The sequence below is a fragment of the Oncorhynchus clarkii genome, chromosome 2 (genome assembly GCF_045791955.1).
Source record: "Oncorhynchus clarkii lewisi isolate Uvic-CL-2024 chromosome 2, UVic_Ocla_1.0, whole genome shotgun sequence".
NCBI classification, from domain to species: Eukaryota; Metazoa; Chordata; class Actinopteri; order Salmoniformes; family Salmonidae; genus Oncorhynchus; species Oncorhynchus clarkii.
This window is the reverse complement of record NC_092148.1, coordinates 57142712-57169350: the sequence shown is the minus strand read 5'-3', so window position 1 is coordinate 57169350 and position 26639 is coordinate 57142712. Positions and strand designations below refer to the sequence as shown.

At 43.4% G+C, this 26639-nt stretch overlaps 1 protein-coding gene across 1 annotated transcript in view; it reads right to left on the bottom strand.

Moving 5' to 3' along the window:
• LOC139370403 (A disintegrin and metalloproteinase with thrombospondin motifs 20-like) overlaps positions 1–26042 on the bottom strand; it is a 134844-nt gene extending 108802 nt beyond the window's left edge. Inside the window, exons 1-3 of the mRNA XM_071109858.1 lie at positions 25674–26042; positions 25078–25442; positions 16508–16679 (exon numbers count right to left, since the gene is read on the bottom strand). Coding sequence (XP_070965959.1) covers positions 16508–16679; positions 25078–25442; positions 25674–25764 — 628 coding nt within the window. The 5' untranslated portion in view covers positions 25765–26042. The remainder of the gene's footprint in view (positions 1–16507; positions 16680–25077; positions 25443–25673) is intronic.
• Positions 26043–26639: the final 597 nt, after the last annotated feature.

Genomic DNA, 26639 nt, shown 5'->3' with positions numbered 1-26639 from the left:
TCCCCTATAGGTTCTGGTTTTGCGGCCGGAATCCGCACCTTTGTGGGGGGGGGGGGGGGGTTACTGTCACGCCCTGACCTTAGAGAGCCGTTTTATTTCTCTATTTGGTTAGGTCAGGGTGTGATGTGGGGTGTGCATTCTATTTTTTGTTTTCTAGGTTTCTTTATTTCTATGTTTCGGCCGGGTATGGTTCTCAATCAGGGACAGCTGTCTATCGTTGTCTCTGATTGGGAATCATACTTAGGTAGCCCTTTTTCCCTCCTTTCAGTGTTGGTAGTTAACTTTTTTTGTGGCACTTAGCCCTGTAAGCGTCACGGTTGTTTCTTTTGTTTGTTGTTTTGTTGGCGACATTTTATAATAAAATAAAATGTACGCTCACCACGCTGCACTTTGGTCTACTTCCAACGACACCCGTGACTCAGAGTTCAAGTAACAGACACATCTCAACATCAACTGTTCTGAGGAGACTGCGTGAATCAGGCCTTCCTGGTCAAATTGCTGCAAAGAAACCACTACTAAAGGACACCAATAATAAGAAGAGACTTGCTTAGGCCGATAAACACAAGCAATGGACATTAGACTGGTGGAAATCTGTTCTTTGGTCTGATGAGTCCAAATTTGAGATTTTTGGTTCCAACGGCCGTGTCTTTGTAAATTCAAGGCACTCTTAACCAGCATGGCTACCACAGCATTCTGCAGCGATACGCCATCCCATTTGGTTTTCACTTAGTGGGACTATCATTTGTTATTAAACAGGACATTGACCCAACACACCTCCAGGATGTGTAAGGGCTATTTGACTAAGAAGGAGAGTGATGGGGTGCTGCATCAGATGACCTGGCCTCCGCAATCACCAGACCTCAACCCAATTGAGATGGTTTGCCAACAAGTGCTCAGCAAATGTGGGAACTCCTTCAAGACGGTTGGAAAAGCATTCCTCATGAAGCTGGTAGAGAGAATGCCAAGAGTGTGCAAATCTGTCATCAAGGCAAAGGGGTGGCTACTTTGAAGAATACATGTGTTATTTCATAGTTTTGATGTCTTCCCTATTATTTTAAAAAGTACTAATAAAGAAAAACCCTTGAATGAGTAGGTGTGTCCAAACTTTTGACTAGTACTGTATGTTGAAAAGTACACCACGCATCAGGTTTTCCACATTTGAGCTGATTTATAGCCACATGTGCTGAGATGTCTGACTCGGAATGAGGACTTGCAATTTTTCTGCTGCCTCACAGCTGAGGTAAGACCAATCTCTATGGCCAGACAAACCGTCCAATCAGAGAGAAAGGGGAAGACTAGAAGACTGTGATCCAAGGAGCTGCCGGAATGAGCAGTTAACTGGTTATATTCATTCTTTATCATGTTGTTGTCCTGCACTGAGATCAGTACTGAGACTGCATCAAAATACAATACTATATCGTAATGTGTCTGCCAGGCATCCATGGCAATAGACAATATACAGCCCAACACACTTGATTTCCTACCAGTTGCCTTTTACTTCAGTATCCGGATGAGGAAGTTACTACATATGCTATACACTGTTTACCTCTGGTTAGTGCTGAGCGATTCGTGCCTTTTGAGGTTGGTCGGGTTTTGGTTCGATGGAAAATAATAACGGCTTTCAATTTTGGTTATTTTTCACATTAAATGCACTATGTGGCTTTAATGCTGTAACAACACTGAATAAAACAATTCATCAAAGTCCCATGATGGCAGTGACTGCCCATTACTGCCTATCACTTATTAATCATCAATTATTCACATTACTTTACCTTAATAAAATATTCAGTTGTAGTTTTTTTGATGACTTTATTATTTCATTCCAAGTCATCATCTCATCTCTATAGAGCTGCTGCCTGCTGTCTGACAAAACCACTAGATTGTAGTTCTTCAAAGTAAATAAGGCATACTTTTATGACTGCTGAGTACCAACTATCAATCACTTAGATCATGTATTTTCAGGTAGAGATACCCTGCGTAGCAAGGGTCTCTATCAAACCACCAAGACAGAAAGAGACTGTAAGGACGATAGAGAGGGTTTAAGAGAGGGAGCGAAAAAGAAAACTCCAAGATCATTCGAGCGATGCCCCTGGCGCAGTGGGCACACGAGATGGAGCGTGACACCCTGGCACAACGGCACACAGCTCCTGCCGCCGTGATGCCCTACCCCGTGCCAGCGGCAGGCGCCTGTGTCAGCGCCAAGCCCATCAGCCGGTGCCCACTGCCCATCCACACAGCAACTGAGGCCGCTGAGCCGTGGCGAAGGCCTCTTTTTCCAGGAACTAGAGCGAAAGAGAGCTCCAGAACGCCACCAGACAGATTTCTCACTGCGGAGCGAACAATCCCGCATTGTGGAGAAGGAGAAAGGGTGGACTAGACCTTTTGATGTTTCTATGTAGTGTGAAGTGAGAAGCGAATAGGGTGGAAGTGGAATACAGTAAGTTGAGGAGCAAGAGGAGGAAATATGGCCAACGTAATAATAGCCTTTAAATCACATTAGATTAGCTATACAAAACCTTTCCGAATTCGCCTTACAGTCAAATCCCCTCTCTCACTGGCCGGTGAACTGCTACTTACACTGTGAGAAGAATCGTTTGGGCTGGCCCTGGCCCGATTCACTCAGAGGACTAAAAGTATTCTCTGACAAAACCCAAAATAGGGGAATTTATCTCTCAATTAAAAAACTATAAAACATGTAGAGATATTTATCAAACATTTATGAAAAACCTCTGCCAGATGTTTATAAAACATAATTAAACATCCATAAATCCCCTGTTCCAGATAACTACAGCAGTAACTCATACTAGCAATGCAGCCCAACACATAATGACATTGCAGTCCAGCCCTACACTCTTAGAAGTAATGTGGCCTGGAAGAACCTTTCAGAGTTCTGAAAACTGCCCTCTGAAAGCTGTTTTCGAGGAACCCCTGTGTAAAGGTTCAAACCAGAACCTTTTGTGACGGGAGGGGTTAAATATTTTACCTTTTTAATAACAGAAAAATTGGAGGCGTTGCTTATTTGAGGTGTGGCTTTCAGATAGTTATTTTTGGCCACCCGTTTGAGTAAATGTCATTTGTGTTCATGAATATTTATGCAAATTACATAGTCTAATATAATTTTATATAGTCTAATATAATTGCTGATTACTTATAGTAATAAAGTGGTAACTACTCCAACTTCGGGATTTGCATAGGCTCTTGAGGAACTCATATACCTCTGTAAGCCCCAATGAAGCTACAAAATTGTCAACCTTAACATATGACAATACAACAGAACATATGGACAGCAACGACATTTACTCTAACGGGTGGCCCAAAAATATCTATTTGAACTCCACAACCCTACTATTTTATCTTTATTTAACTAGGCAAGTCAGTTAAGAACAAATTCTTATTTTCAATGATGGCCTAGTGCCTGTTCAGGGGCAGAACGACAGACCTTGTCAGCTCGGGGGTTTGAACTTGCAACCTTCCGGTTACTAGTCCAACTCTCTAACCACTAGGCTACCCTGCCGCCCCAGTCCAGGGTTCTTCCAGGAACCCTTTGCTACATTGAAACATCAAAGGATCCTCCAAGAACCCCCCAACTAAACAAAGGTGGAAATATAAACCATTGACCAGAAATGGTTCCTTGAGGATCTCCAGGGGTTCCTTGAGGATCTCCAGGTATCCTCGAGTCACCACTAATTCTAAGAGTGTATAATGGCACATATTTCTGCAACGCGTGCCATCAATAAAATACAGTGTTTTTGTTGGCACTTATGTACTCATACATGTAACTGAGGAATCAAAAGCATTTTTGGTACAATGCCTGCCTTTACAGAGCAGGAAACGGTAGGGATTTCTAATCCCAATAACGTTTTACGACGTAATAATAAATAACTCAAGTTATTAATGTATTCTTTGATTAAGATGTATATTACCCACTCACACAAGCACAATCGCACACAATAGCCCCCAAAAAGGTACCCATATCAATTATTTTGGTTTACGATCCTTTTAGAGACATTAAACCAATAGTACATCACTTCAACACTTGATACCAGATTGTTGTCCCTTTTTTTCTTATTTTTTGTTTTACAACATAGATGTTCATGCATGAGGTCAACAAAACATGACGTTCTCCTCCACTTCAGCTGGATTAAAGTCCATTTATATTTATTCTACGACCTCTTGTCACTCTTGTTCAGAAGTGTCAATGCCAAAAGGCCAACAATAGGAAACACTGATTTCATTGTTCAGCTAATTAACATTATTCTACAATAACCCACTGGGAGAGAAAGAGCTCTATCACTTGGGTGCCAATTACGGTGACAGTGTAGCATAGTGTATCTGTAGCATACCTTACACCAAGCATAGGTCATGCCTGGGCCAATCAGGGGTCAGGTCGATTAATGGACAGTACAACATCCTGTAGACCCCCACAGACCTACAATTAAGAGCAATTACTGTGGCTGCTGGCTAGACCGAGAAAGGAGGGCACTAATTGTTGCTGAAGAACGAAAGCTTTTAAACCTGGCTGCATGACCCTTGACCAGCAGAAAGAAAGATAGCAGGTTTCACACACACACTGTCTGCCCACAGTGGTGTCAGTGTTACTCTCCAGATCCATGGTAGAAGACATAACCAGGGGGTTAAGGGTTAGAATTTAGGTACCAGATGGCCAAGGGGTTAAGGGTTAGAGTTTAGGTACCAGACTTTCTCAACAGGGAATCCCATTCCTCTGCTCTGGAGTTCAACAACAATGACGCAACAGCTAGGAGCCATCTCTACCTCACACGATAAGAACCGTGAAAGCTGCCAGACATTCCTTGCTTCTCTCATGTTGAGACAGCGTAGAGATGATGGTCGGTTAATGGTCGGTTAATTTCTGTTAGCTCTGTTCTCTGGGGAGAGTGTACAGTAAAGATGAGAGGGGTTGCAGAAAACCACACTCGTAAAACCACGGCACTGAATCAATTACCCCAAAGCATCTGGCATCTACTTTCCCTTCAGCTTCTAATGAGGACATGAGCGCTCTTTAGATGATGGGAAGTAGATATTCCCCGTGATGTGTCTGAACCCCTTTAAAAATGAGACGACAGCAGCAACATCTTGGATTCCCCTCTCCATCCATATTCCATTGGTATCACTTCCCCAAGATCAAGTAACCTCCATAGACGTTCCAGACATAACAGTAGCATTTCAACCACTTGTTTTGGTGCCTTTAGGAATTCTAGATGGACAGAGGAGCTGACCTACACCCGTCCTTCCATTAGGGTCTGTTGTGTCTCAGCCTGTCCAGGGCCACGTTGTGGGGACCACTATAATAACACTATAATAGAAAACTGCTGATGGATCCCCGTCCCATCCATCTGTTCAGACAGAATACCAAAGGCAGAGTACCTCGGCAGAAAATAGCTGTTAGAATTTGAACACCAGATTGAGCAATGAGGGCTCTATTATTGCTCAAGTGCAGAACTGGTGTCCAGTGATGTTTGTTGATACTAACTATAACATACTGATTCAAAATTACCATTGGCTAGGTCGGAGAAACATCACAGCACTTCATAACTCAATCGATAATAGACAGAGGCATGAGGTTCACCAAATGTATCATCATGTCCAATATTTTTCTGCCCCAGCTAGTACACAGTCTACCTTCTCCTGTGTAGATGTACAGTTGGAGTTGAGGATGAAAACTCTGATGTGGATTGAGGGGCTACTACAGATAGAGACACAGGTGTAGAGGGGAGGAGGAAGGCAGAGAGGGCCCGAGAAACGTCCGGGGCCGGTGCCAGGGTTTAGAGCGAGACCGGCACATAAAGCGCAGACTAGGCTGGGCACACAGATGGAGAGAGAAACTTGCTCCTCTCCTCTCCTCTCCACTCCTCTCCTCTCCTCTCCTCCCCTCACTTCTCCTCTCCTCCTCTCTCCTCTCCTCTCCTCTCCTCTCCTCTCCTCTCCTCTCCTCTCCTCCCCCCCTCCCCTCACTTCTCCTCTCCTCCTCTCTCCTCTCCTCTCCTCTCCTGTCCTCTCCTCTCCTCTCCTGTCCTCTCCTCTCCTCTCCTCTCCTCTCCTCTCCTCTCCTCTCCTCTTGTCACGTTCTGACCTTTATTTCCTTTGTTTTTGTATTTAGTTAGTATGGTCAGGGCGTGAGTTGGGTGGGCAGTCTATGTTTGATTTTCTATGATTTGGGGATTTCTATGTTTCGGCCTAGTATGGTTCTCAATCAGAGGCAGGTGTCATTAGTTGTCTCTGATTGAGAATCATACTTAGGTAGCCTGGGTTGCACTGTTTGTTTGTGGGTGATTGTCTATGTTAGTGGCTTGTGTCAGCACAGGTGTCATTTGTAGCTTCACGGTCATATTTGGTTTATTGTTTTTTGTTACTCTTTTGTATAGTGTTCAGTGTTCTCTTTATTAAAATTCACTATGAACACATACCACGCCGCATATTGGTCCTCTGATCCTTCTCGCCTCTCCTCTTCAGATGAAGAGGAGGAAGACCGTGACACCTCTCCACTCCTCTCTACTCCACACCACTCCACTCCTCTCCTCTCCTCTCCTCGCCCAGTGATTCCAACCCCTCAGTGGGTAGTCTCATCCACAGTCACATTAACAGACAACACGCACTGAGTCAAACAGATGAGCCCAGCAAGTTCAAACACACACACACAGTCTGTGCGTACACTTACTTACACACACACACAGTCTGTGCGTACACTTACTTACACACACACACAGTCTGTGCGTACACTTACTTACACACTCACACAGTCTGTGTGTACACTTACTTACACACACACACAGTCTGTGCGTACACTTACTTACACACACACACAGTCTGTGCGTACACTTACTTACACACAGTCTGTGCGTACACGTACTTACACACACACAGTCTGTGCGTACACTTACTTACACACACGCACACTTCGCCACGCGCACACACGAACAAAGCAAACATTTGTACACACTCAGTCATTGAACAAAGCACTGCCAGATACTCATTTCAGGATGAGCAACAATAGCGGCTCCATGGTGTGGGGTTGGAGGGAGGCTCAGAGTGGCAGGGCCTAAGCCAGGGATCCCCAATTATATTCAGCCGGGAATTACATTCAGCAGTGGGACGGTTTATGCTTGAGCGGATGGTCAGGAGGGCGGAACATAGTTACAAATCATTTGTACACTGCAAATTGACTGCAAGAATCCCAAATGTATATAGTATTTAACAAAAACAGAATCATTTCAAACCTTGATAACATGGGACACAATTACGTGCCTCTCTATTTATGCAGGGGACACGGGAACAGATTTCCTAAATGAAAATAACTTTCCGCTCATTTCCTGGTTATTTTACAGACTTTAATGCCCAACAACGACAACAAAAAAATTGGCAACTTTGGGGGCCAAATCAAATTTGGCCTCATGGGCCATCTATTGGGAAGTCCTATGGAGCCAGATGACATCCAAAAGCCCCAACACCTATCCGAGCCAGACCCTAAAGGTGAAAGAGGTTGTCTGACCGATAACCATCCATCCATCACACCATGCCTACCTCTGCTGACCTCATTCCAAACACGCCATGAGAGACAAAAACTGCTTCAACTGAGAGCGTAAACAGATGAAACGGAGGGCCGAAAACCTCTCGGGAAGAACCCAATGTCAAATCCCCTCCAATGAGCGACTCCAAACAAAGGGTGACACAAGCGCGAGGTCACACACAACACACAACAAGTGCTTCCATTCGCATACACGAAAGCGCTAAAGAACAGCGAGCGATTCAAGTCGGCTAGTTCAACAACCGGACGGACGGGGCAGAGCACGAGGGAGCAGGCCCACAGCCAACCAACTCTGTACACTCCAACAGAAACTACTTCTCTACAATCACACTAATTGTCCCATTCACAGCATCCCAGTCCTAGTACCAGGCCGGCAGTAAGAGAAACACACACCTACAACCTCTAATTACCTGCGAAGCTCTCGTAGATGTCAGCTCTGCAGAGACCTAGTTATCAGAGCGAGCAGAGACTGTCCGCCCCTATCCTGGGCCATCCCCCCCATCTTTCTTATTATCTCCATCTCAAGACGATCGACATAGAGATTCACATGACATACAAGCCTTAGCCCACAGACAGATAACCCCCCCAGAATGTTGCATAAAGGGACCGACACGGTCACAGGATTGGGATTTCCGTCTGACAAGCACCTTTGGAGAAGCTTTTAAAACCATCCGGGCACAACTTAGGAACGTTCGCCTCTTAACAGTGAATCACCCACTGAACAGCTCCCAGCTTCACAGTTATCAAAAACAGTGGTAAAAGCAGCCAGGATGGCTTAGTGTACATAAAGAGCTGTAGATCTAGACGTGGCTGCTTGATGCCTAATGAACAGTCGTAGGGAGGTCATGTTAGTGTCAAGGAAGGTACTGTATCTGAACTTGAATTTCGTAACATAGTATGCCTAAATTATATATTGAGTTTGACAAACATTTTACCGTGAATCAAATGCAAAGCATGAGTCATGGAAGGATGCTGTAGTGCTCTAACAACAATGGATAAACACACAGCCAATGACAGCTTTATTACTGTGTAATGACTCATGATGAAATATCAGAAACTCTATCTTCCCTAAGAGGTTACACTTTAAAAGCCCTTATTATCACAGTTGAATTATCAACACTCCCCTGTTGATGACGGCATATGAGAGGAAAAAATAGATTTCTGTTGAAAGACCAAAGACGACTGACTGCACAATGGTGGACACAAGGATCTCTTCAACTTGATCTTTGTTAATTTTATCTCAGTGGAAACATACTGTTCTGCTTCGATCACCACATTTTACCAAGGAGTGCAGAGATAGGACTACACCGACTATGTAAACCAACAGGACTATGTAAACCAACAGGACTATGGAAACCAACAGGACTACACCAACTATGGAAACCAACAGGACTTCACCAACTATGGAAACCAACAGGACTACACCAACTATGGAAACCAACAGGACTTCACCAACTATGTAAACCAACAGGACTATGTAAACCAACAGGACTATGTAAACCAACAGGACTATGTAAACCAACAGGACAATGTAAACCACAGGACTTCACCAACTATGTAAACCAACAGGACTTCACCAACTATGTAAACCAACAGGACTATGGAAACCAACAAGACCTCACCAACTATGTAAACCAACAGGACCTCACCAACCATGGAAACCAACAGGACTTCACCAACTATGTAAACCAACAAGACTATGGAAACCAACAGGACCTCACCAACTATGGAAACCAACAGGACTACACCAACTATGGAAACCAACAGGACCTCACCAACTATGGAAACCAACAGGACGATGGAAACCAACAGGACTATGGAAACCAACAGGACTACACTAACTATGGAAACCAGCAGGACTTCACCAACTATGGAAACCAACTGGACTACACCAACTATGTAAACCAACATCACTACACTAACTATGGAAACCAACAGGACTATGGAAACCAACAGGACTACACCAACTATGGAAACCAACAGGACTTCACCAACTATGGAAACCAACAGGACTACACCAACTATGTAAACCAACAGGACTATGTAAACCAACAGGACTATGTAAACCAACAGGACTATGTAAACCATCAGGACTACACTAACTATGGAAACCAACAGGACTTCACCAACTATGGAAACCAACTGGACTACACCAACTATGTAAACCAACATCACTACACTAACTATGGAAACCAACAGGACTACACCAACTATGGAAACCAACAGGACTTCACCAACTATGGAAACCAACAGGACTACACCAACTATGTAAACCAACAGGACTATGTAAACCAACAGGACTATGTAAACCAACAGGACTATGTAAACCATCAGGACTATGTAAACCAACAGGACTTTCTAAACCAACAGGACTATGTAAACCAACAGGACTACACCAACTATGGAAACCAACTGGACTACACCAACTATGTAAACCAACAGGACTTCACCAACTATGGAAACCAACTGGACTACACCAACTATGTAAACCAACATCACTACACCAACTATGTAAACCAACAGGACTACACCGACTATGGAAACCAACAGGACTTCACCAACTATGTAAACCAACAGCACTACACCAACTATGTAAACCAACAGGACTTCACCAACTATGTAAACCAACAGGACTACACCAACTATGGAAACCAACAGGACTTCACCAACTACGTAAACCAACAGGACTTCACCAACTATGTAAACCAACAGGACTATGTAAACCAACAGGACTTCACCAACTATGTAAACCAACAGGACTATGTAAACCAACAGGACTTCACCAACTATGTAAACCAACAGGACTATGTAAACCAACAGGACTTCACCAACTATGTAAACCAACAGGACCTCACCGACTATGTAAACCAACAGGACTATGTAAACCAACAGGACTTCACCAACTATGTAAACCAACAGGACCTCACCGACTATGGAAACCAACAGGACTACACCAACTAGGTAAACCAACAGGACTTCACCAACTATGTAAACCAACAGGACTTCACCAACTATGGAAACCAACAAGACCTCACCAACTATGTAAACCAACAGGACCTCACCAACCATGGAAACCAACAGGACTTCACCAACTATGTAAACCAACAAGACTATGGAAACCAACAGGACCTCACCAACTATGGAAACCAACAGGACTACACCAACTATGGAAACCAACAGGACGATGGAAACCAACAGGACTATGGAAACCAACAGGACTACACCAACTATGGAAACCAACATCACTACACTAACTATGGAAACCAACAGGACTTCACCAACTATGGAAACCAACTGGACTACACCAACTATGTAAACCAACATCACTACACTAACTATGGAAACCAACAGGACTATGTAAACGAAAAGGACTACACCAACTATGTAAACCAACAGCACTACACCAATTATGTAAACCAACAGGACTTCACCAACTATGGAAACCAACTGGACTACACCAACTATGTAAACCAACAGGACTACACCAACTATGTAAACAAACAGGACTTCACCAACTATGTAAACCAACAGGACTATGGAAACCAACAGGACTACACTAACTATGGAAACCAACAGGACAATGTAAACCAACAGGACTACACCAACTATGGAAACCAACAGGACTACACCAACTATGTAAACGAACAGGACTTCACCAACTATGTAAACCAACAGGACTACACTAACTATGGAAACCAACAGGACTATGGAAACCAACAGGACTATACCAACTATGGAAACCAACAGGACTATGGAAACCAACAGCACTACACCAACTATGGAAACCAACAGGACTACACCGACTATGTAAACCAACAGGACTATGGAAACCAACAGGACTATGTAAACCAACAGTACTATGGAAACCAACAGTACTATGGAAACCAACAGCACTACACCAACTATGGAAACCAACAGGACTACACCGACTATGGAAACCAACAGGACTACACCAACTATGTAAACCAACAGGACTTCACCAACTATGTAAACCAACAGCACTACACTAACTATGGAAACCAACAGGACTATGTAAACCAACAGGACTACACCAACTATGGAAACCAACAGGACTACACCAACTATGTAAACCAACAGGACCTCACCAACTATGGAAGCCAACAGGACTACACCAACTATGGATACCAACAGAACTACACCAACTATGGAAACCAATAGGACCTCACAAACTATGGAAACCAACAGGACCTCACCAACTATGGAAACCAACAGGACTACACCAACTATGGAAACCAACAGGACTATGGAAACCAACAGGACTACACCAACTATGGAAACCAACAGGACTACACCAACTATGGAAACCAACAGGACTATGGAAACCAAACGGACTACACCAACTATGGAAAACAACAGGACTACACCAACTATGGAAACCAATAGGACCTCACCGACTATGGAAAGTCTTATACAACTAAGAGTAATGACACAGTATACCATCAAGACAATAGTCTTATTCTATAACATTCCTGAACTAGCATGCATGCTCAAATGCAGCAACAAGAGCCGACATAGGCCTATCTGAATGTAAACCTTATCTTTTCACTGATACACATTTTGTTTGTGTCCTGGAAGACCACTTGACAAAACAGACAAAATCTTTGTCTTTTTCAAAAATATGTCTCTTCCTGAACAGCATAGAAGCAAAGAGAGGGGAAAGAAATAATTCCTCACTGAATGACTAATGGAACAGCAAAACAAATATATTTTTACATGTACAGAGGGAAGAAGGGCTGGCAGGATGGTTCATTGTAAAACGTCTGGCATTTCCATGTGTGTTCTGTTCTGACCAACCAGGATAGTTGGCAGGTTTTGAGCCTCCTTCCAACCTCCCAAAACCCTTCAGCTTCCTCACCAATGAAACTCCGGCTAGTGACTTTGATTTAAGAAAGACTCTCCTTTCACAGGGACATAAAGAGTGGAGAGAGAGGACCATGAGATCATTGACCCTCACAAAGAGTGCTTTTATTCCTCATCAGGAAGAGGATAGAGGGATAGAGGGAATGGATGAGAGGAATCTGACCTCTGCCAGCAACAGGTTATCTTTTCTGTCACTACTGTACAGGGGCGGACTGGGACCAGAAATCGGCCCTGGAATTTCTAAGACGTCTGCCCAATTTTTTTCTTGAGGCCCCCATTATTAGCTGAATGCTAATTTTGTGCAAAAAAAAAAACAACTAGTTAGACAGGCCCAACCATCTGGCATTTGCCCGAAATGCCAGATGGCCAGTCCGCCCCTGCTACTGTATAGAATACTAACTGACATTTAGAGAGTAACTGGTTATTTTAGGTGGCTTGCACAGCAATGCAGGTTTACTCTTGCTTTTGGAGCACAATATCTTAATCACATCTAGCTGCTTGTGCATTCAAGAGGAGCTATATCTACTTCCTATTGTATAGGCAGAGAGTTTCCCAACTACAACTGCACTCTGCCTGGTGGTCCTGACAGTGTTGCTCAATGCAATTTGCTCTCAGCAATTAGGCTGCAGTAAAGAACTGCATGTTTAGGCAGTCTGTGGTGGGATGGAGGAGGAGCGTGGGAGAAAGAGAGAGAAAATGAGTAAGGAGAGAGAGAGAGAGAGAGAGAGAGAGAGAGAGAGAGAGAGAGAGAGAGAGAGAGAGAGAGAGAGAGAGAGAGAGAGAGAAAGGCAGCTGAGCCCACCAATATATGTACACTGCTCAAAAAAATAAAGGGAACACTAAAATAACACATCCTAGATCTGAATGAATGAAATATTCTTATTAAATACTTTTTTCTTTACATAGTTGAATGTGCTGACAGCAAAATCACACAACAATTATCAATGGAAATCAAATGTATCAACCCATGGAGGTCTGGATTTGGAGTCAAACTCAAAATTAAAGTGGAAAACCACACTACAGGCTGATCCAACTTTGATGTAATGTCCTTAAAACAAGTCAAAATGAGGCTCAGTAGTGTGTGTGGCCTCTACGTGCCTGTATTACCTCCCTACAACGCCTGGGCATGCTCCTGATGAGGTGGCGGATGGTCTCCTGAGGGATCTCCTCCCAGACCTGGACTAAAGCATCCGCCAACTCCTGGACAGTCTGTTGTGCAACGTGGCGTTGGTGGATGGAGCGAGACATGATGTCCCAGATGTGCTCAATTGGATTCAGGTCTGGGGAACGGGCGGGCCAGTCCATAGCATCATTGCCTTCCTCTTGCAGGAACTGCTGACACACTCCAGCCATATGAGATCTAGCATTGTCTTGCATTAGCAGGAACACAGGACCAACCGCACCAGCATATGGTCTCACAAGGGGTCTGAGGATCTCATCTCAGTACATAATGGCAGTCAGGCTACCTCTGGCGAGCACATGGAGGGCTGTGCAACCCCCCAAAGAAATGCCACCCCACACCATGACTGACCCACCATCAAACCGGTCATGCTGGAGGATGTTGCAGGCAGCAGAATTTGGCGAATTTGCCAGTGGCAAATTTGCCAATCTTGGTGTTCTCTGGCAAATGCCAAACGTCCTGCAAGGTGTTGGGCTGTAAGCACAACCCCCACCTGTGGACGTCGGGCCCTCATACCACCCTCATGGAGTCTGTTTCTGACCATTTGAGCAGACAAATGCACATTTGTGGCCTGCTGGAGGTCATTTTGCAGGGCTCTGGCAGTGCTCCTCCTGCTCCTCCTTGCACAAAGGCGGAGGTAGCGGTCCTGCTGCTGGGTTGTTGCCCTCCTACGGCCTCCTCCACATCTCCTGATGTACTGGCCTGTCTCCTGGTAGCGCCTCCATGCTCTGGACACTACGCTGGCAGACACAGCAAACCTTCTTGCCACAGCTCGCATTGATGTTCCATCCTGGATGAGCTGCACTACCTGAGCCACTTGTGTGGGTTGTAGACTCCGTCTCATGCTACCAGTAGAGTGAAAGCACCGCCAGCATTCAAAAGTGACCAAAACATCAGCCAGGAAGCATAGGAACTGAGAAGTGGTCTGGTCACCACCTGCAGAACCACTCCTTTATTGGGGGTGTCTTGCTAATTGCCTATCATTTCCACCTGTTGTCTATTCCATTTGCACAACAGCATGTGACATTTATTATCAGTGTTGCTTCCTAAGTGGACAGTTTGATTTCACAGAAGTGTGATTGACTTGGAGTTACATTGTGTTGTTTAAGTGTTCCCTTTATTTTTTTGAGCAGTGTATATCTGTTTTTATCTCCCCCTACTATTTGTACATTGCTAAAACACTGCACATAGATGTGCTTGAAATGTCTTTATCTTTTTGAAACATTTTTGAGTGAAATGTTTATTTTTAATTCTAGTAGTTTGTTGATGCTGTTTTGTGTCATCTTACTTTTGCTTATTGTTTATTTCACTTGCTTTGGTAATGTAAAAACATGTTTCCAACGCCAATAAAGAGAGGGGGGAGATAGTGCCCCTAGTGCACCTAATCTATCTGACCAGTTGGCCATTAACTGTATAAGAATGTCAGCCCTAATTTACAGGCAGCGAATAGATTGCTCTTCCACACCATCAAAACCAATTATGCATTTGTTGTGCTTCAAGAGCAGCCAACCAACACAGTGTTTACTCCTGACCTGATAGTAGCAGGCAGTGTGTGCACTGCACACATTACCATAAAAAGAAATGAGGCCTACTAGCAGCCAGCCAGCCAGGCAGGCAGGCCTAATGTGGCCTTCAAAGAGAGGCCTTTATCAGTGCATCTGGAGTGGAGCCTATCAGGCAAAGGTGTGGAACCACAGCCCGGGACACCTCACAGTCCTCCTGTCCTAACCCGGCCCTGTGTCGTCTCTCTCCTTTAATCCTGCCTCATTGTGTGTCTGCTCTACTGCCCTTTGATGAGGCCTTCTGCAGGTGTCTTCTCTTTCTCCTGCTATCTATCTATGTTATAACAAGACCCCGTTGACTTATTAAAAGGTGAGGAGGAAGCTTGTGTTTGCTTGGGCTCTTTGTATAGAAAAACCTGCTGATGTTGTATCTAATCTGTGAGGTTAGGAATATATTAAAGGGAGACTGGGTGGTTGGTGGATATTGATATTTACAGAACCACAACTTGTGTGAGCAAGATAGCTGCTTACACCTCCTTTCTGTTAAACAATGGCCTACCAAGAGTCTTCCGCCTCCCACCCACTATCTGACAGTGCCTACAGAGAGAGAGAGAGCATTTTTCAAAGGTCTCCAGTGCCTGGCTGAGACCCTCCAGATTGTTGTCCCTCTGTGTTTGCCACACACAGACTGATGGAGTGAAAGGCAAGCATATTAAGGAGGTTTTGGCCTGGCCCCTCGGGTCACTCCAACTACTTCACAGACAATGGCCACAACCAGCGGACAATAGCCGTGTTCAGACAACAAGCAAATCAAGTGTCCAGCATATAAAAGATTTATTGCATCCGCCAACAAAGGCTGTCACAAAGCTCCCCGCAAGCTCTCCTTTAAGGGCCTGCGTCAGGGTGAACTCTGCTGGGTCACTTAGCTTTTTGTGGGCCTCTCCACCTAAAGGCTGTAGCTATAAAAATTCTAGTGAAATGGAGAGCATTCAAATAGCAGCCTGCAAGTGCAGTGCTCTCCAGTTTCTATATTTGTCTTCGCCAGTGCTACAAAATAAAAAGCCGTCATTTCTTCCTCTGTTCCTCCGCGGTCTTGGGTGTGAACACCGACAGGGGATGGCTGGCTGGGCTGGAACGCATTTTAGCTTTATTAAATAAAGGATTTCAATAACCCGCTTAATCAAGGCTCAAATCTTCTTGGTAAGGCATCAGCCAAGGATCGTGACTGGGTAGAATTTGCATTTAGGACAGTTATTACGGCTGTGGCACAGAGCTGAAGAACAGAACAGGTCATACTGGGGCTAAGAGTGAGGGGAACCCCAGTAGCAATCACGGTAACAATCAGACTGAGGTTATATAGTATAATATAGGAGCAGAACCAGACTGTGGTAGGTCTGTTACCTGAGGCTGAACAGGGTTGCGTGGGTTCACTGGCAGGGCCCTCTCTCCTCTTCCTGTCCTGTCTGTAGACGAGGTGAGGTTTGTTGTGCTCCTCGTCGTACTCCTCCCCCTCCTCCGCCTTCATCAGGGGCTCTAAGAAGTATTCACCATGCTGGGTGGTAAAAGTCCCGATCTGGAGGGGAGAGAGATAGAGAAAGAGAGTGTGAGAGAGAGTGTGTGTGTGAGAGAGAGAGAGAGAGAGAGAGAGAGAGAGAGAGAGAGAGAGAGAGAGAGAGAGAGAGAGTTGGTTAGAGGTCTGTGCAGTGTGGGTCATATGAGTGACAGGGTCAGTGTATATGACAGCTATAATATGACGGTTGGGTGTCCATATACTTTCAGTGATCACTAGCTGCAAGTGCATGTCTTGTCCCAAACCAAGAGACATTGTAATAACAGAAATCGAAGTAATAGCAGAACTTCTCGTGGTAATTAAAACGTTTGTTCATTCAGATGTTAGAGTGATGCAGCTGTTACAGCATGTGTGCTGTTACCCTGAGTTAATGTCCAGTACCAGTCAACAGTGTGCTATGCATCATTAGTTCCATGACTAGTCCGAACAACACAAGAATAACGCAAAATGAATAGTACACTATTTTCCGAAAGTATCTATTTTTAGCCGGTGGAAATGGAAACAACATGGAAAATAGAATAACATGAAGAGAATCAAAAATACTTAGAAGGGTCTCAGTCAACCACCATTGATGTAATCATCACACTGGCAATCCGTCTTAGTACAGGTGTCCAGACTTGCCGTGGCAGTAACACGATCTTGCCGCGGCAGTATTTGAATGGGCCTTCATAATGCCGCGGTATATGGATGGGCCATCAAGCTCTCCATTTGAATGCAAATTCCATCATTTGGAATGCTTGAAGAAATATTGAGTACTTAAGAGGACGTTGCATAATAATGGGTGAGATGACAGCATCACCCTCAGGCAATTTGATGATAAAAGATGGGCTTGATTGACACTAGAGGTCGACCGATTAATCGGAATGGCCGATTAATTAGGGCCGATTTCAAGTTTTCATAACAATCGGAAATCGGTATTTTTGGGCGCCGATGTGCCGATTTAAAATATATATATATATATTTTTATACCTTTATTTAACTAGGCAAGTCAGTTAAGAACACATTCTTAGTTTCAATTACGGCCTAGGGATGGTGGGTTAACTGCCTCGTTCAGGGGCAGAACGACAGATTTTCACCTTGTCAGCTCGGGGGATCCAAATTGCTAGCTAGCATTAAACTTATCTTATATAAAACAATCAGTCATAATCACTAGTTAACTACACATGGTTGATGATATTACTAGATATTATCTAGCGTGTCCTGCATTGCATATAATCTGACTGAGCATACAAGCATACAAGTATCTAAGTATCTGACTGAGCGGTGGTAGGCAGAAGCAGGCATAAACATTCAAGCAAACAGCACTTTCGTGTGTTTTGCCAGCAGCTCTTCATTGTGCGTGAAGCATTGCGCTGTTTATGACTTCAAGCCTATCAACTCCCGAGATGAGGCTGGTGTAACCGAAGTGAAATGGCTAGCTAGTTAGCGCGCGCTAATAGAGTTTCAAACGTCACTCGCTCTGAGCCTTTTAGTAGTTGTTCCCCTTGCTCTGCATAGGTAACGCTGCTTCGATGGTGGCTGTTCTCGTTGTGTTGCTGGTTCGAGCCCAGGGAGGAGCGAGGGACGGAAGCTATTCTGTTACACTGGCAATACTAAAGTGCCTATAAGAACATCCAATAGTCAAAGGTTAATGAAATACAAATGGTATAGAGGGAAATAGTCATTTAATTCCTATAATAACTACAACCTAAAACTTCTTACCTGGGAATATTGAAGACTCATGTAAAAGGAACCACCAGCTTTCATATGTTCTCAAGTTCTGAAACGTTAGCTTTCTTACATAGCACATATTGCACTTTTACTTTCTTCTCCAACACTTTGTTTTTGCATTATTTAAACCAAATTGAACATGTTTCATGATTTACTTGAGGCTAAATTGATTTTATTGATGTATTATATTAAGTTAAAATAAGTGTTAATTCACGTATTGTTGTAATTGTCATTATTACCAATAAATCAAAGTATAAAAATCAGCCGATTAATCGGTATCGGCTTTTTTGGTCCTCCAATAATCGGTATCGGTGTTGAAAAATCATAATTGGTCGACCTCTAATTGACACATACAGTATATCCATCATATATCATAGCATTTCTTTCATATTACACAATATTAGCATCCCACCTAAATCTTACAACCCGTGTCTTTAAAGATGTCATTTTGAATGGTATTTGAGAGCGCACTACTCAAATCCTGTCTTGAACGAATGACAACCAATGGGAGGAGTGATATCATTGTGACAGGATTTGGCAAAGCAAATATTGATGTGGAGGATGAGGCCCTCACAAAGCTGCTTAGTTCAACAGCCAGTCGCTCGCTGGCTCACTCAGCCGCGAAGACAAAGGTGTTTGTGTGGTCATTTTACACGCACACTTTAACAGGATATTGTGTGGTGGAATGTTATCTTTTTGGGGGTCATTTCCATGAGCATCCCCACAAGTGATCGGTGTTTGAAAACAGAAAATGTCCAGGCCATGAAAAATAAAGGACATACCATGTGTACATTTCGTCTTTTCCGGTGGGAAAAGACGGGATAAACACTTGAACACACATACCCTTGTATGTTGGAAAGCCTGAGTTCTGCAGACCTACAGTAGCTATAGGATGAGACCTCAACCTGAGCCGAAGGACAACATAATGATTGGGTTGTACTTGTAATAACAGGACCCAAAGCAGAGGAAGCAAACCATGGCTATAGTAGTTAGAAGCTCTCTCTAAGTCTTAGTATTGTAACACCGTGTGAAAACCACCTCGATCGGCCCCCACTCTGCTCCTCTGACGACCTGTCAGTATAGTGAGGATGAATGAATGTCAATGTGAATGTGAACGTTAATAGAGCAGAGTATTAACAGGGTCCAGATACACTTGTCTCATTACAAGGCATGGTACTGGCAGCATGTGCTGGGTGGGAGCGTTTGTATACAAGGCCATCAGCAAACATCTTGTAGCAGTCTATCCCATGCAGCGTTATGTCAAGGTGCACGCAGACACTGTCAGCCTAAGGCACTCACACCGGTCTTGTACAGTAATGTCAAGGACTGAGTGATTACTGAGTTGATGAACTGTAGACTGGGCACCGGGCACTTCGTGTATGTGCTTTGCACAAAAGAGCCTGGGGCCAAGACTGTGGTCAAGACCACAGACTGACTATGACCTACCTAACATTGTACATTGTATGACATCTATCAAGTTCTATAAGAACAAATATGAAAATGCTGTAGTAGTAGTACATCGTCAGTGTGAGGAATGGACTTCTTCCCATTATCCCACCAAGCGTTCCCACACGGCTAAATACACACCAAGTGTCAAGTCTACGTTTGCACAAACTAGGAAGCATGGTGTCAGGGGTTTAGTAATAGTTTATATTCACTTGGAAATCTGACAACCGAGATTGGACAAACACAATAATGTTGCTGTTCAGGAACAGGTGCTGTAACGGGCCTTTGGTGAAGGGGACTCCACAGAGAGCTACAGGCCAAGGACATGGTAAGGAATCTCTGTCTGTTGACACACAGCTAGCAAAGACCACTATGACTGAGTCCTCTAATGTGACATACAGTAAAGACAGCCCATCTCTTAAACAGACCGTTAAAGTGTCTAGCATCTGAGCTTTACATACACTTTACAACCCAGCGCTGGATACATACATTCTTAGAAAAAAGGGTTGCAAAAGGGTTCTTCGGCTATCTAGAACCTTAAAAGGTTCTTTGCCTGTCCTCATAGAGAACCATTTGAAGAACCCTTTTTGGTTCCAGGTAAACACCTTTTTGGTTCCATGTAGAATACTCTGTGGAAAGGGTTCTACATGGAACCCAAGATGGTTCTACCTGGATTCAAAAGGTTTCTACCTGGAACCAAAAAGGGTTCTTCAAATGGTTATTCTATGTGGACAGGTTCTAGATAGCACCTTTTTTTCTAAAAGTGCAATGAAAGGAACACATATTAGGTTATTTTTGACCGAGCCTGTTGGGTCACTTAGCTGGGTTTTTGATCTATATGTATGATCCACCGGATCAGATGAGAAGACTGGAGGCGTGACTTAGGAGGGGCGTCGCTTTTTTATAGTTATTTTTGGCCACTCGTGAGACCAAATGTCATTCCGTGGACTGTTGTACTGTCACTCATGTTAAAGTTGAGCACTGGTACATGTGTAGCTTAATGAGGCATACAAGTTCCTCAAGTGTCTATGTGTGTACCAATGTTGGGATAGTTAACACTTTGTTATGTTATTTAAATAATAATTATATTAATTGTATAATAAAATATGTTATGTGCAAAAATATTGAAGGAACATTTTATTTGCCGTTTACAAGAATGACATTGACTCTCACAGGTGGCCAAAAATACCTAGAGTTGAAGTCGAAAGTTTACATACAGTTAGGTTGGAGTCATTAGAACTTGTTTTTCAACCAATCCACAAATGTCATGTTAACAAACTATAGTTTTGGCAAGTCGGTTAGGAAATCTACTTTAGGCAGGACCCAACAATTGTTTACAGACAGATTATTTCACTTATAATTAACTGTATCACAATTCCAGTGGTTCAGAAGTTTACATACTTTTACATACTTTACATACTTTAAACAGCTTGGAAAATTCCAGAAAATTATGTCATGGCTTTAGAAGCTTCTGATAGGCTAAATAAATTAATTCAAGTCAATTGGAGGTATACCTGTGGATGTATTTCAAGGACTACCTTCAAACTCAGTGACTCTTTGCTTGACATCATGGGAAAATCAAAAGAAATCAGCCAAGACCTCAAAAAAATGTGTAAACCTCCACAAGTCTGGTTCATCCTTGGGAGCAATTTCCAAACGCCTGAAGGTACCATGTTCATCTGTACAAACAATAGTACACAAGTATAAACACCATGGGACCACGCAGCCGTCATACCGCTCAGGAAGGAGACGCATTCTGTTGCCTAGAGATGAACGCACCTTGGTGTGAAAAGTGCAAATCAATCCCAGAACATCAGCAAAGGACCTTGTGAAGATGCTGGAGGAAAAAAGTTTAAAAGTATCTATATCCACAGTAAAAACGAGTCCTATATTGACATAACATTCTCAGCAAGGAAGAAGCCACTGCTTCAAAACTGCCATAAAAAAGCCAGACTACATTTTGCAACTGCACATGGGGACAAAGATCGTACTTTTTGGAGAAATGTCCTCTGGTCTGATGAAACAAAAATAGAACTATTTGGCCATAATGACCATTGTTATGTTTGGAGGAAAAAGGGGGAGGCTTGCAAGCTAAAGAACACCATCCCAACCATGAAGCACGGGGGTGGCAGCATCATGTTGCGGGGGTGCTTTGCTGCAGGAGGGACTGGTGCACTTCACAAAATAGATGGCATCATGAGGTAGGAAAATTATGTGGATATATTGAAGAAACATCTCAAGACATCAGTCACTAAGTTAAAGCTTGGTCACAAATGGGTCTTCCAAATGGACAATGACCCCAAGCATACTTCAGAAGTTGTGGCAAAATGGCTTAAGGACAACAAAGTAAAGGCATTGTTGTGGCCATCACAAAGCCCTGACCTCAATCCTGTAGAGAAGTTGTGGGCAGAACTGAAAAAGCGTGTGCGAGCAAGGAGGCCTACAAACCTGACTCAGTTACACCAGCTCTGTCAGGAGGAATGGGCCAAAATTCACCCAACTTATTGTGGGACGCTTGTGGAAGGCTAAACAAAATGTTGACCCAAGTTAAACACTTTAAAAGCAATGCTACCAAATACTAATTGAGTGTATGTAAACTTCTGACCCACTTGGAATGTGATGAAAAAAATAAAATCTGAAATAAATAATTCTCTCTACTAATATTCTAACATTTCACATTCTTAAAATAAAGTGGTGATCCTAACTAACCTAAGAAAGGGGATTAAATGTCAGGAATTGTGAAAACCTGAGTTTAAATGTAGTTGGCTAAGGTGTATGTAAACTTCCGACTTCAACTGTATCTGAAAGCCATACCTCCTGAAAATAACCTATGGATTGCATTCAAAAAGACCCATCTGCTGAGTCAACTCAACATGAAAGTGAATAAAAACCCAACTGATGGTTAAATTAACCCATGTTTGGGTAATCCAAAGGGGTGGCCTATTGGGGCTGTGGCTTTCAGCTAGTTATTTTTGGCCACCCGAGAGAGTAAATGTAATTAATGTTCATCATGTTAAGTTTGTACACTGCAAATTTCAATTTTCCTTTAATATCTTCACACATTCCGTATATTTATTTAAAATTAATAACATTTGTATTTCAATATTATTCCAAAGTGTAAACTATCCCATGTCAACAATGGACTAATGAAACAAATACCATAAGATCATTTTTGGGTGATATTTTCCTTTAATAATTCTCTCACCCAACTGAAGCTTGGTTTAAAGCCAATTAACATCCAATAACTCCGCTCTTGTGTAAGCCTAATTAAAGCTACTAACGTGTCAGTGCTCAACCTTAACATGTATTGACAATACAACAGTACAGATTAACCCGGAATGGCATTTATTCTTACAGGTGGCCAGAAATAAAGCCACGCTCCTATTTAGCCACATCTACCATTTTCTGCTCAATAACCCTGCATCAACAACCCAACTTAAAGAAAACAATTGGTTGTTTGTGACCCAACTGGCTAGGTGAAAATAACCCAACGGTTGTTTTTAACCCAGCAATGTCTTTTAGTGTAGACATCTATCACATGGCAGCTGACAGTAGAAACAGAGAGAGACACATACTGAATGGGATACATTGGGGGTATTCTGAACGTACCCCCGTTATGTTCCTTTAAACAGAGAAACCCTAGGAGGACACACATTTCCCACGGTGTGAGTCATACTCTAGATTCCTCTCAGCACCTTCATTAGTAGTTATCCACAGGCCAGCCACTTTCTCCTGTTCCCCCACAAGTCACAGCACACTTTGAAAAGACACAAGGCCCTTAGCCCTCTGGAGGGAAGCCTTTGGGCACCAGAGGCAAGAGAAACTTCCCCGTCTCAAAATGTCCCCTTTGTTTTAGAGGCTTAATCATCCCTTAAAGCCCTCATCACACCAACATGTGCTCATCCGACGAAGCCCCAGCAGCCTCAGCGCTCAGAGACTAAGCCGACACGTTTATAACCCAATAGCCTAGAGCCATGGGTGTACTGATGCCATTGTCCTGTCTCTCTCAATGACTGATGATAACATCACAGAGGGTAGTAGTAACACACTGTGCGGAAGCAAACATGTTTGGAAAAAGGAGCGTGAAGTCATATATCAATGTTTGGAAAAGAGGTTGAAGTGACATCAAGTTGGAAAGAATGACAATCAAAGCTTGCAATATGATATCCTATTTCTTCTTATGCCAGTAGATGAGGTACTGTATGTACGGTATAACTGAAGTCATCCGCTTAACATTAAAGTGCATAGATAACGAAGTAAGAGAAGGGTGTGTTTCACTGGAAACACAATCCGTTGATGATGTGTTGTGCTAGATATACAGCCATGCAGTACATGTGCCAGTCACCCCAGGCCAGAGTCATGCAAACTGTGCATATCTAAAATAAGTGTGACGTCACTTACAGGGTTGCAGTGACATATGCAGCGGGAGACTCTGAGGGCTATGGCCCTCTGTCACTTTCTGTGGCCAGCTAGGCAGACGTTCAGTTCCCACTGAATCCGACTGCCGCGACTGAGCTCAAACCCTGCCCCTGTACCAGTAACCTTATCTGACCCATGAAGTCACCCCTTCAACACTATCTGATATTCTCTCACCCAACTGAAACTTGGTTTAAAGCCAATGAACATCCAATAACTCCACTATAGCCCCATGAGATACAAGTCCATGTGTAAGACAGATACACAATAAAAGTGGCCAGAGTGACAGAAAGTATAGTGGGTAGGCTTAACATCCCTGATGACATAATACACTGCGTCCTTATAGAAAACACCAGGATTCTTAAAAGTTGATTCATATATTCCAAGAGGCCAAGGCTGTGTCATTCCATAATTGGCACAATAAAAATCAACAAAATGTGTGCCAAAGGACTTTCATAATCTAAAAAAACACTTTGGAATTATATCCAGCAGAGGACATGATGTGAATTGTGTAATAGCAACATCACCACGGTGGTATTACTGCTGAACAGGCAAGAGGTGGGATGCTGCCCTGCCCCTGTCCCTGCTCACACTGTGGTCAATGACACGTCAAGCCAAACATGCTCATGTTACATATATGCACTTCAAACACAAAAGTAATATATGTTTTATTGTCACATACACTGGTCAGGTGCAGTGATATGTGTTGCTTTACTAGTGCTGTGAATTATGGGGGATATCCATGGAATCCGTTGAAATGGGAATAACCAGGGAGACTCAGCAGAGCCTATTAAAGTATTTAAGTTTAGAGGGGAGAAGTCATACTCACAAGACCAGTGCACAGACTGAAGACTGCAGTGGATTCAATCTTGGCGTTGACGTGTCCGCGGAAAAAGCAGTGCCGCATATCGCTGTCTTTTTGTTGTAGGGACTCCGTTGCGTTGCTGTGTTCCGCTCCCAAATGTGTCACAGTGTACGTGGGGGCAATAAAACCGGAGTCGGCGGTTAGATTGAGATGAAAGCGTTGTCCGAATGCCTCAATTCTGTAGTGAGCACTTAAACCATCCGAATAATCAGAATTAACACTTCTCCGTTTCCTTTTGTAGTGAAACTTGTGGGTGAATGATTCTCCGAAATCATTTATCCGCAGCGGGGTGATAATTTCATAGGATGACAACTGTTTGATGAAACTTTCTGAAATGCAAGGAAACGTGCATTAGTGGGATACATTCTGAGAGATTATAACGGTAAAATATGTAGCCAATAGAGAGATACGTAAATGTGTCACTTAGCCTACAATGTACTCTACTGGCATCTTTCTTCGGCGCCATTAGGCTACTGAACAGTTTAAACATATACTTTCAGATTTCGCATTTTATCCGGATGGATCCTACCATCCATAAATCAACGAGATAAGTAGCCTACCTTGTTTCGGATGCAATCGGTATTCCAAGGAGTTCCGGACAAGTGCTGACAGATGACACATTAGTCCAACCAGCCAAATTGCAAACTGCATGATTTCCCGGGTGAAGAAACCACCGGCTCTCGTCTCCAAGGCAGTAGGCTACCCTTCTCAAGCGGCTCTCACCTCTCCTTCTCCCAGCTTGTCAGCAACAGGTCGTGGGATCTGCGGAGGCTCTCTGCAGCACAAGTCTTGCAAAGTGCACTGGCCTCATCGCATGGCTAAACATGCATTCACTATGCTCTGTAAACACGCACTATTTACGATGCATAACAGACTATTTGCTGCCTAATGTAAGCTACGTCTATATGGAAAGGAGGGATCAGTGCCAACTAAGCTTTTCCTTAGCCATCCATAGAACACCCCTTGCACCATAGGCGCTCGTCAACACAGGAACACAAGGAACGCCCCTAGGCCGGAGAACCAATGGTGAGTGCGCCTCGACCAACACACAACTGGGGCCGTCTGTACTCTGTGTGAAGAAGAACTGTAAAAGAAAACTGTCTCCATCAACAAGTTATAAAGCATTATACCTGCAGGCGTTTAGTTAAACAGTATAAGTAAAGTGTTACCAAATGTTTTTCTGGGCTATTACAGAGCCCACTGCACGCCTCTTTGCAGAATTTGATCGAAATGTATACTCATTACTGTCCTATGGGTATTAAGTATTATCGCCCACATAAAAGTTAGCAGAATGAATAACGTTTCCTCATTAAACCCATGGATCAGGAGAAATAATACAATCTAAATAAGGATTTACCCTTTAACATGTGTTTAGTGTAAACTGTGGACCTACTTCATAGATGCAGTGGTCAGTCCAGTTCTTCATTAGTCATTGTGGCACATAATGTCTAGAGCACACTTGATGGACATATGAAAGAGACCTTGTTTTTTTCATCTGCTTTGGCCAGAAATGTCACCTCATTGTG